Source organism: Ruditapes philippinarum, unplaced genomic scaffold (genome assembly GCF_026571515.1).
Source record: "Ruditapes philippinarum isolate M1 unplaced genomic scaffold, ASM2657151v2 ctg191_1_1_1_1, whole genome shotgun sequence".
Lineage (NCBI taxonomy): Eukaryota > Metazoa > Mollusca > Bivalvia > Venerida > Veneridae > Ruditapes > Ruditapes philippinarum.
In genome coordinates, this window is record NW_026865167.1 from 200,467 (window position 1) to 213,026 (window position 12,560).

Sequence of the window (12,560 nt, forward strand, 5' to 3'; positions counted from 1 at the left end):
CTAGCATCATTTTGTCTGATAAGTTGGTATCAGTGGATGTCAGCAGTTTTTAACACCTTTTAAAGTACCATGAAGCCTCATATGATGCAGGCTTTAGTAAATTTTTAAACAGCAATGAAATAAAATTTATATTGTGTGATCCTATGCTTGATTATTCTTTGTGTGAATTTAGATTTTTGGCATTGTAACTAGTTATTAGTCTACACAACCTGCTACTACCTGCTATAGTCATATCACATGTGGTATAGTAAGTGGTAAATTAACTAGGATATTTGAACAATCTGGATTAGTAAGGTAGAAAACTTTATTTTTTTTAATTGTCATGTATCATAATTCTGTATATACTTTTCAGTCTACCTCAATACTTTGTTGTACCATTTGCCCTGATGAATAATGATTTACAAAAGGCAGCCCCACAGTTCAAGGAGAGAAGGATTCCTGTATGTAACTTAAATGACATTTTTATAGTTAATGATTATAATAGTATCACTAATTATGTCTCCTTGCTAAAGGCCGAGGAGATTTAAGAGATGGTCTCCGTCTGTGCATTTGTGTCTGTCTCACTCATGTCATGAGCATGCTTAGTGATTTTCTTCAAACTTCACCTACTGATAGAGCACATTTGCAGGAAGTGCATTGTGCAATTACAATAACTCTACCTTTCTGTCTTAAAATAAGAGTTATTCCCCTTTATCAGATTTACTTGAAAAAAATAATTTCCTGAGCATAACTCCAAAAGTACTTGTCTGATTTTCTTCAAACTTAATACACTGACATAAATTAAATCACATATACAGGTAAAGGGATAAACCATGTGTGAAACATGACTTGTTTTTTCTTTAAACAGCTATGTTTTTGTAGTGGCAGATATTGCTAAAATATATAAACCAACCTTCATCTGTCTTTATTTTTATGTTTGGTCACGATGATATAATGAATGTGAATACACTCAATAATGGTATGAGATCCCGTTACATATTTTTTTAACACAAAATTAATCAGCTTAGGTCTAGCCAAATAATTTTTGACAGTACAAAAAAATGATACAGGTAATTGCTGTAAATAGTTAATTATCACTTTAGATTACATATCAAAATGATGGCTTTATTTTTTATCAACATATTTATTTACCCTGAAAAAAATTTAAACCTGTTAAAAAGGTGCTACAGTTACTTGTTTGTTTAGAATAAAAAACATTTCCTTGGTATAATGACTTGAGCTGATTGATTTCTGAAGTTATGTTGTATTGCTATGCTCATACATGTTTTATTAAGTTATAGTTAATGAAAGTGGAATAATGTTATGTTATGATAAAGTTTCTGCTGTGTTTTAGGGGATTAAATGCCTGGATAACATAAAACACAAAAAATTCATATTGTACATGTAACTGAAAGGTGATAAACGATAGGAGAAGCTGGCTTTATTTTATGAGTCAGTAACATATGATATGATAATTGATGTTATCATATGTTTAGTAATATGGATATTGATATTTTCATTTCTTTGGTCAGAACAAAGAATTACAATAAGAAAAGTTATTACGTGACTGACATTCTAAGATTTACACCTTGTCCTTTTGACCTGTATTAGTATTAAAGTGAATATTATATTAGCATGTATATACATACAAATATACATGTATATTTCTCTGGACTTTTCTTATTTATTCAAGGTTTTTGAGTTCTTTTTTAATGAGCAAGTGTCTATCATCAAAAAGTGAAAATTTGGTGAGTTTCTCCGCCATTAATGTTTAATAAATTAAAATATCACAACAGCAACAATACAACAACAAAGTCCAGTAACAGTCTTGACAGCTTTACATCTTTTCAGACACATAGTATATATAAAATATTATTATATTACTTTTCTTGCTATATTTAATTTGTTATATATGAACTGAATGCATCAAAACAATATCAAACGATATATTGAAATGTTTATATACAGACATGGTGCTATACTCATATCAATGGCAATAGTTTGGTGAGAATGTCTGCACCGGAGGAAAGTTGTGATCAAGGTTTTCTACAGAAAAGGTATAATTCATAGCATGATCAATTTTAACATGTGCTTCCATTCCAATTAACTACCTAATCATCCTAGAGTGATCAATAATTATATAGAAGATGTAATCTGTTTTAAAGGGATACTTAGGCAAATGAATGACAAAAATATTAAATTAATCTTATTTACTCAAATTATGCTAAAGTTATGCAGAGTTCCCAAGTAGATTTAAAACAAGTCATGTAACTAGAAAAAACTCTGGAAATCACAATAACAGATATTGTGGATATTGTTAGATTGAAATAAATCTTAGTCATTCATTTGACAGGTATTTTAATGTTTTCATAGTTCTCTTTCACTGTGAAATCTAAATGGTCTAACCTGACCAACGTGGGTCAAGTTGCGAAACCACCATTTTATTCTTTATAAGGAGAAAAGTTTTGTTCTTGTGACTGTTTAGTGTATTCATTTCAAGGAAATTTATAGAATATTGAAAGAAAAATGAATGTCTCCATTTAAAGCAAAACTGTATTCTAATATGGTTTTGAATGTTTCCCATGTTATCATGTAGTATATGAACCTGATAATACACACATATATATATTATCCTCTGATAACATTGGCATGATTTACTCACTTCCAATGTATATGTCAATTATTGTCTCATTAGCTCCATTAGTTCAAGTACATGATGTAAAATTCAATGATTAACAGAGACATCAGTTTATTTTGGCTCCATTCAAGTAGAAATCATGCACTTTAAATTACCTTTGGTTTACCAAATGTATATGAGTTTGTATCTGAAATTATGTACAGAGGGGCACCTGAGGTCTTCCTCCACCAGTAAAGCTGGAAAGTCTCTATATAAACTATACTGTGTTGGTGTGACATAATACCCAATGAAGGAAAAACAGATAATACCGGTATTATAAGACAGTTACCTGTTTATTTTTTTACAGTAATTCATTTAAGACACAAATAATACAGAAATTAGGGTAAGTGTTATGTAACACTGGAATTTATGTCCAGTAATCTGTCTGTACTACATCTACATGACATGTAACTATCATCTATCATATCATACTGTTACTCAGGCTCACATTCTTAGTTAGTACTTTGGTAAGGTGGATATAAACAGGGACCAGATGTATACAAACTTTACAGTATTGTTTCATAAAAGCAACAATTTACATTTCTTATTAGATGTGCAAGTTGGCATTTGAGTTTAAGAATTTAGCCCATAACCTGTTGAATTTTATATAATGGATTTGCCTTGCTAAAAATTTGGAACAGTCCATTTGACATTTTAGGGGTTTCAAAAGTAGACAAACAGTAGAGGGTCAAGTCTACTGATGTTCAGGCTGGCCTGGCTCTATACTGGTGATAAAGGCTAATCAGTTTTAGTTCTAGCAGGTTTTATAGGGTTAAGTTTCATATTTCATCATTCAACTTTATTTAGATACTTAAATGTTTATAATATGTTATGGGTTAACAGGGACTAAACAGTTTGATTACAATTTAGAAGAAAATTACTAAAATTTCGATTTTCATGAATTATCCATTCAGTCTACAGATTCCACGGTAAAAAATGAAAAGGCATTTCTTTATATAACTGTGTAAGCATGCATTAGTTTCTTGGATTTGCTTTGTCCAGTTTTTGCTTTCATAAAATTTCTCTCCTGCTAAGAACAAATTTGAATTTCTCTGATTATTAAAACAAACAAAAGCAATATTATCTGATTGATTTGATGTAAGTGCTAAAATAATAAACATCATTTTTGTATTTGTGTCAAAGTGATAATAAACTAGTATAGAAAACGTGAAAGGTCAATAGTTCTTTGGCCTTAGTCAGTTTGACAAACTTGATTAATACGCAAAAGGTGTACTTTCTACTTAAGCATGCTAATATGGACTGAGATTTCTTACAATAAAAGCCATGGTGAAAGTATAAACAGATTGAAACTAGAATATGCATTTATATTTCCTGTATATTTAACTTTCCTTTCTTACAATCTTCACTTAATTCTGATGTTTGGGTTCTTTGATCAGTAAAAGTTAATATCAAAGTGTTTGATAACTGGTTTGAGGGCATTCTGAGTATTGTTAATTTCTTGTAGTAAATAAAGATATATGGTTGTTTTTCCCTTGGTATATTGGTTATGATATATAGACTATAAACTTATAAAATGAACAGTCAATATTGTATGTGTTAAAATTTAAAATGAAATCCCCTTAGAGATAACATTATGGGTAATGTTATAAAACCAAATGCAATGTGACTTGAAAACCCAGCACCATGTCAAATAATATACATTTGTATTACTATTTTAATATGTCTTGAAAAATTATAAAGATTTAAAATAGCAGTATGTATTGTTATTAATAGTTCAAAGTTCAAATGTTTATTTCAATTGATAAAGGCCTACAGCTAAAAATACACATCAAATTGGTACGTTTAAATGTAAGATTCCCTGTTTAAGGAACAAAAACAATTTGGTTGCATATAATCATTTTCAAAAAGAAATTAAAATGCCATTGTTAAAATACTGACTCTTATTATTGTGAGTCGCTGAATATTTGTCTGGAAGATTTTATTGAAATGTGTGAAGAATTTTATTGATATCATTGTTTACAGGATGTTAGATGCTGTTAAAGTAGCTGGTAACCATAGAAACTCTCCAGCTGTGATAGATGTTGCTGAAAGTTGTCCATCATGTCGAGATGTTCAGGAAGGGTTTGTTAAACTGAAAAAATTGTTTATGACAGGTAAGTTTGTAAAATTTTATGTCAGCAATATTATACTGTACCCCTGTCACTTGTTACCAGGTCTCTCGCACCCTCCCGCCCACCTGCCTCTTCCCCCTGTACTGCAGGACAGTAGGGACATTGACTATCAAATTTTCAAAACCTGATATAGGCCAAACATAAGGGGAAAATAAGATGGTAAAATCCTGGTTTAAAGCCCAGTTATAACACTGGCCAATTTGCTTTAAAACCACTGCATTGTTGATCCATTTGTTTTTGGACAGGCTTGAATAAAAATGTCGGCTTATTTCCCCAAGTATTGCCTGCCTTTTCTGGAGGAAGAGTTGAGTGTGTTGAAATTGACTTATGCATTACTTTTTTGTGGCAAGTGAACCTTTTAAAAAAAAGTTTTTATGTCAGATGAAATGTTCTATAAAGATCTTACACTGGCTGTGGCTACAGTTTGGAATATCTATAGCTCGAGGGTAAATGTTTACAGTTGTAAAGAAGCTGTGCAGAGACATTCTTTCAGAACTACAGATGCTGCTTGATTTTATATCTTGCATATTACAAATTAATTATATTTCAAAAAGTTATTACGAAGACTAATATGTTCATCTGGCACTTTTTTCTTATAGTAGCATGTGGATTTACAACTTATTAGCAAAATGACATCATCATAAAAAGGCAATTTATTCATAAAAGAACAATTAAAAACAGTCAGAGATTTTCTCAAGTACTTTCTTGTTTAAGATAATGTTTATTTTATGATTTCAGATTCAGAACAAGAGTTTTATGTACAAGACATGAGCTGGTACTCAAGTCTAGATAATACAAAATGGCTGTCAATGGTGGCTAAATGTCTTAAAGCATCACATGATATTGTAACTATAGTAACCAATAAAAGATCTGTTGTGATACAAGGTAAGAGCAAGATTTTATTACTGTTATACAAGTAATTTTGACATAGTTCTTTTAATTTAGCATACTAATTTCACTTTTAATGGTAAACACACATATATCATACAATATTACATAAATATGTTTTAAACAATATTAGATGTATTTTGGAAAGTTTGTTGATTTTCCTTTTAAGCTAGACTATTCATAGAAAACAGAGAGCTATTGTGCTCACCCAGACATTGGTGTCACAATTTTTATCCCCCGCCGAAAATTTTCGGCGGAGGATATAGAAATAGTCTCCGTCCGTCTGTCCGACCTTCCGTCCGTCCTTCCGTCCGAAATTTTTGTCCGGAGCATATCTCTAAAAGTATTTGAGTTATCAACTTGAAACTTCATAGGTGGATAGACCTCATTGAGGAGGAGTGCAGTGCACAAGAATGATAACTCTACCTTGCATGATTTTTGAGTTATTGCCCTTTGTTATTTTTCAAAATTGATTTTTGTCCAGAGCATAACTCCAAAAGCCTATGAGATATTAACATGAAACTTCATAGGTGTATAGATCTCACCCAGGAGGTGTGCAGTGCACAAGAATGATAACTCTTCCTTTCATATATTTTGAGTTATTGCCCTTTGTTATTTTTCATACCTAATTTTTCACCTGAGTGGAGCATAACTCAAAAAGTGTTTGAGATATCAACATGAAATGTCATAGGTGGATAGATCTTATTGAGGAGGAATCTTGTGCGCAAGAATGATAACTCTTCCCTATACAATTTTTAAGTTATTGCCCTTTGTTGTTTTTTCATGCTATTTTGTCCAGAGCTTATCTCAAAAAGTATTTGAGGTATCAACTTGAAACTTCATAGGTGGATGGATCTCATTGAGGAGGAGTGCAGTGCTAAAGAATGATAACTCTACCCTGCATTATTTTTGAGTTATTGTCCTTTGTTATTTTTCAAAATTAATTTTCGTCCAGAGCATAACTCAAAAAGCCTTTGAGATATCAAAATGAAACTTCATAGGTGCATAGATCTCTTTCAGGAGGTGTGCACTGCACAAGAATGATAACTCTACCTTTTATAATTTTTGAGTTATTGCCCTTTGTTATTTTTCATACTTAATTTTTCAATTCAATTTTTTTCTCAAAAAGTATTTGAGGTATCAACTTGAAACTTCATAGGTGGATAGATTTTACTGAGAAGGGATGCAGCACACAAGAATGATAACCTACCCTGCATTATTTTTCAGTTATTGCCCTTTGTTATTTTCAGCCATCAGTATTCACATAGGTTTCAAATCTGTAATCACTATAGCCATCAGTTTTCATTACCAAAAGACCTCTTAGAATGGAATTATTCTGCTCTACTACATATACATTTTTCCAATGAGCAAACACATTCGGCGGGGATGGCCATGTTGACATGGCTCTTGTGGTATTTGTTTTTGTCTGTGTGTCCAAAAGTAGTGATGGGAATGGCTTGGAACATTATACACTAATTTGAGAGAATAAAAGGAGGATATTGACCAAGGCCCATTACTCTTAACTTGGATTTTGATGGAATTATGGCACTTATTTAACTTAAAAATTTTACATTATCCAGTTTCAAGCACCGAGAATAGTGAGCATGCTGTCCAACTGACAGCTCTTGTTATTATACGTTTTGGTCAACTTTTAGTTTATGGCTATTAACTTTAATACTTACAACACTATTCCAGCACTGAAAAATTTGGATGTGTTCTCTTCCGAATAGGCTTTTTTTAATGAAAATGAATATATTGTTAATATATTTAATGGAGTTATATCAATGTATTATATGATATGTACACTATGATAGATGTAATATGTAAATGGGGTGATCTTGACCTTGTCATATCAATTTCAGGGTTATTTGAAATGATAAAAAAGTCATAAAGGAAAATAAAATTAGATAAATGATATATTAACTTTAACAGTTTAAATTGATGATGATATATCATTCAAGGCTTGACTTTATTCATTTGACTTTTGTTTATTTGTCTTTGTTTAATGCTGGTATGGAGTGTCTTTATTTGGATATTTTCCTTCACACATAATGTTGTGATAGCATGAGATTGGATACTAGTAAACTCGTCTGTTTCAAAGAAACATGATCCCTGCCACATCATCATTGTTGTGGGCGTCATTGTTGTCATGCAAAACTTTAATGTTATCCATTATTTAAATATTTCAAAAGGTATCAACATTAAACTTTAAAAAAAAAACTATGACTAGGTTCAGTTGTTTGACAAGCGGCATCATTTTCAAAGCATTATTTTTAGAGTTATGCCCCTTTCAGCAAACGAGCATGTGATGCTAATGTTATTTGATATTGTATAGATTCATGTTTTATATTTGTAGAACAAAGTGGCTGTGATATGTCATGTCTAGTTTCAAGTGTTGTGCAGATTTTGTTAGATCCATATTATCGTACTCGTGTCGGATTTGAGGCATTGGTACAGAAAGAATGGGTACGAATGGGACACCGTTTCCAGAGAAATCTTGGTCTTGTTGGAACTAGTGAGGCTGATTTAGAACAGGTTTGTATGTTTGATTTTATGTTATCTCAAATGCAATATATATTTTATGAAAATTTATGATATATTACATAAAATGATGACAGAATGTGCATATTGACCTCAGGTTATGCACAATGCATTATTTGAGACACATGAAGACAATTGAGTCAAATAACAAACCTTCCATTACTTAACTGGATAGCTTTTAGCTTCCTCGAAAGAAATAATAATCAAATTTGTAGTTGAAGAACATTAATGATATATCATGGATATTATGTTTAATGAAGATAGATCTATTTAACTGGCATAGAGTTGCATATTGAATTTTGTACTTTTGTTTGTACTAATTGTTTAACATGAGCAACATTGTTTCAAAATATTTACAGATAATCATTAAATCTTTTTTTGTGCATTTTGCCAATCATATTGTCCATCTATACATCTCTGTTTGTCACTGTTTTGTCTGTGCATTTTGCCAATCATATTTTCCATTTATACATTCTTATTTTGTCTGTACATTTTGCCAATCATATTGTCCATTTATTCAGCTGCAAAGCAGCCGAGTCTTATATGATTTTTAATAAGACGCATGATTGACTGCGGAATGATATGATTTATTTTGCGAGCTGTCAATAAAAATACAAGTACATAAAAACATTCAAATACATCAGCATACATCAGCTTTACACTTTAGAACCTATTTTAAATATCTTGTTATTTTGCTAAACATTTTCTTCAAATAGAAAAACAATGTTTTCTTATCTACTTAGTGTACAAATGTTGGAATGTGCAACTGTCTGTAGTTTACAGAGATTTAGTATCATGGAATTAGGCTAAAATTAAATCATGCGTAAGCATGTTGGTTCCATCTAAAGGACAACACAATGTAAGAGCTGTTTCTTTTCATTGTCAAAAAAAAAACATCTGAATTTTTAGCTCACGTGAGCTTTTAGGATCGTTGAATTTCTGTTGTCCATCTTCATTTAGTTTGTTTAAATTTGTGGTCACATTTTTGCCTCAATTGTCCCTAAACTTTGTCAGTAACTTCTCGGACAAGTTCAAACATGGGTCATCTCAGATGAAAAACATGAGCCAAAAATAGAAAATCCTAATGCCTAATCAACTATGTTTATTGCTCAAATTTATGACTTTATTATTGATCCTTTGCTTATTAAAAGTTTATATGTTGTTTAATCGGGATATAATTAGTTAATGACCAGGGCATTACGATAAACCTTTACGAACGTGTCAGCACTGTCTATATATAGATAAGACTTGTAGTGTCAGATTCCTGGTACAATTATTGGTTACCTGTCTTAAAGGCATTGAATTAAGTGTACCAGTCATGTCACATTATAAGTTAGAGTGCTAGTAAGGTTAACCCTTCCCCTTTTATTTCAATTTTGAAAACTGAACAGATCTAAACAGGCTTTCGTAAAAGTAACATTTCATTTAGCTCAGTGCATGGCTTACCATTCCATTCCTTCGCAGCCATTTTACATGTGTGTAAAACCTCACTTGTACATCTCTATCTTTTTTACGCATTTTGCTAATCATGAAGCTCATTAGCTCGACTATTCGCAGAATAATCGAGCTAATGCAGTCACCCATTTGTCGGCGTCGGCGTCGGCGTCGGCGTCGGCGTCCCTGTGGTTAAGTTTTTGTATGTAAGCTGGTATCTCCATAACTACTGAAGGGAATGGATTGAAACTTCACACACTTGTTCTCTGTGATTATCTAAGATGATTGGCACAAGTCCCATAACTCTGATTTGCTTTTTTTCATAATTATGCCCCTTTTTCGACTTAGAAATTCTTGGTTAAGTTTTTGTATGTAAGCTGGTATCTCCATAACTACTGAAGGGAATGGATTGAAACTTCACACACTTGTTCTCTGTGATTATCTAAGATGATTGGCATAAGTCCCATAACTCTGATTTGCTTTTTTACATAATTATGCCCCTTTTTCGACTTAGAAATTCTTGGTTAAGTTTTTGTATGTAAGCTGGTATCTCCATAACTACTGAAGGGAATGGATTGAAACTTCACACACTTGTTCTCTGTGATTATCTAAGATGATTGGTACAAGTCCCATAACTCTGATTTGCTTTTTTTTCATAATTATGCCCCTTTTTCTACTTAAAAATTCTTGGTTAAGTTTTTGCGTGTAAGCTGGTATCTCCATAACTACTGATGGGAATGGATTGAAACTTCACACACTTGCTCTCTGTGATTATCTAAGATGATTGGCACAAGTCCCATAACTCTGATTTGCTTTTTTACATAATTATGCCCCTTTTTCGACTTAGAAATTCTTGGTTAAGTTTTTGCGTGTAAGCTGGTATCTCCATAACTACTGAAGGGAATGGATTGAAACTTCACACACTTGTTCTCTGTGATTATCTAAGATGATTGGCACAAGTCCCATAACTCTGATTTGCTTTTTTACATAATAATGCCCCTTTTTCGACTTAGAAATTCTTGGTTAAGTTTTTGCGTGTAAGCTGGTATCTCCATAACTACTGAAGGGAATGGATTGAAACTTCACACACTTGTTTTCTGTGATTATCTTAGATGATTGGCACAAGTCCCATAACTCTGATTTGCTTTTTTACATAATAATGCCCCTTTTTCGACTTAGAAATTCTTGGTTAAGTTTTTGTGTGTAAGCTTGTATCTCCATAACTACTGAAGGGAATGTATTGAAACTTGAAGGGTTTGTACCTTTTCGGACAATTTTATGTATTCATATAGGTAAGCATTATTATACTCAATGAAACACCCTAGTGACAAATTTTCGAATAGTCGAGCGTTACTGTCCTCCGACAGTTCTTGTTTTATATATTCTGTTAATGTTTTATTTCATGTTTTTATAGAGTATGTTGCTTTTATAATACAGCTTTTTACACAGACCAAAGTCCATTATTTTGCAAACACATTATGTTTCATGATATTTATACCTGTAGACATTACCTCATTAATTTTGAACCTTAGCAGATATATCATTCACCTGTAGATAGAGAGTCTGTGTTGTTTACACCTAGAGTTTTACCTACTGTAATAACGGTTATCCCTGGTGATAATCCTGGATTACTCATCTGTTTGTCTAACAAATGACGCATAGATAACATCATAGTACATGTATAACTTAGTGACTGTGTGTGTACTTTTAGTATAAGTACATAATGATTTACCAGTATTTTGTTTTATGACAAATAGGTTGTGAGTCAGGGAAATAGAAAAGTAACAATTATTAAAAAAAAACAAAAAAAAACAACTGTAGTTGCTTGATATTTTTTGTGTTTTGTTAATGGATTTCCAGTTCATGAAAAGAGCGCAAAAAAAGATAATTTGTCACTTTCAGCAGTTTTCATCCGTTTTTGGTCCACCTATTACACTGTATTCATGAGACAAAACATTTCATAGATTTTAATTTTGTAATATTTTTAAGTTTTATTTCATTTTTCTGTGAGTCACAAAAGTCTAAAATTTAGGGAAAATTGGTTGACCTTTTTCCTTATGCTGAAAAAGGGGTTTCGCATATGGGTGTTTTAAATACACCAAAAACTTAAAATTTTTTCTTGTAAATATAAAAATTTATTACAAAATTCAGACTTCCTTAGTTATATTTAAATTCCAAAGAATTTTTAAATTTTTTTTTATATTGTAAAAGAAATTTTTTATATAAAACCCAAAAGAAATATTTTTGTTTTTCCCAAGGGTTCCCCCAATTTTTCCCCGTTATAATTGGACTGGGGGTTTTTGGGAACTTTTTACAACAATTTTCCCCCCAGTTTTTGGGGTTTACGGAGACAAAATTTTTTAAAGACAAATTTTGGGGACACACTCAAAATTTGGATCTTCGGGTACATTCCGTTTTAAAAATGACCACCAGAAACAAACATTCCTGCGAGGGGAGGGGAAGAATATCCGTCAGTAAACAAATTTTCCGGCAGCTTGGAAATGGGGGTATGCAATTCCGTGCGAAGATTTTTTCTTTTTTTTAAAAAACCCACTTTTTGTGATTTTCACGAAAGATGAAATTTTTCTTTAAAACATTGAAGGAATTACAACCAAAAAGTCCCATTCTTTTGGGAGATGCAGTTTAAAGATCTTTGGAGCAATACGTTAGATGGCCCTCCAAAAAAAAGTGCCTCGGGCTTTTTTTTCTGTTTTCTGTACAGAAATTTTGGGGTTGACGAGTTTCGATGTTTTTTACCCCCCACTGTTTTTCAGGGTTCCCCTCAAAAGCATTTGTGGACTCCCGTTTTTTTCTCCGCTGGAGATTTCCGGCTCAGGGTATTTAGTGGTGGGACGCCCCTCGTTTAAACTACAACATGTCACATGGTGGAGGGATCATAAAAAGTTTTT

At 32.0% G+C, this 12,560-nt stretch overlaps 1 protein-coding gene across 5 annotated transcripts in view; it reads left to right on the forward strand.

Moving 5' to 3' along the window:
• LOC132728087 (myotubularin-related protein 12-like) overlaps positions 1-8,286 on the forward strand; it is a 33,675-nt gene extending 25,389 nt beyond the window's left edge. For 4 of the 5 annotated variants that reach the window (XM_060713694.1, XM_060713698.1, XM_060713697.1 and 1 more), the window contains 6 exons: positions 353-440; positions 1,948-2,036; positions 2,964-2,999; positions 4,640-4,770; positions 5,527-5,673; positions 8,033-8,286. In XM_060713694.1, coding sequence (XP_060569677.1) covers positions 353-440; positions 1,948-2,036; positions 2,964-2,999; positions 4,640-4,770; positions 5,527-5,673; positions 8,033-8,271 — 730 coding nt within the window. In that variant the 3' untranslated portion in view covers positions 8,272-8,286. The remainder of the gene's footprint in view (positions 1-352; positions 441-1,947; positions 2,037-2,963; positions 3,000-4,639; positions 4,771-5,526; positions 5,674-8,032) is intronic. The other variant, XM_060713695.1, reaches the window with a different exon arrangement.
• The last annotated feature ends 4,274 nt before the right edge of the window (positions 8,287-12,560 follow it).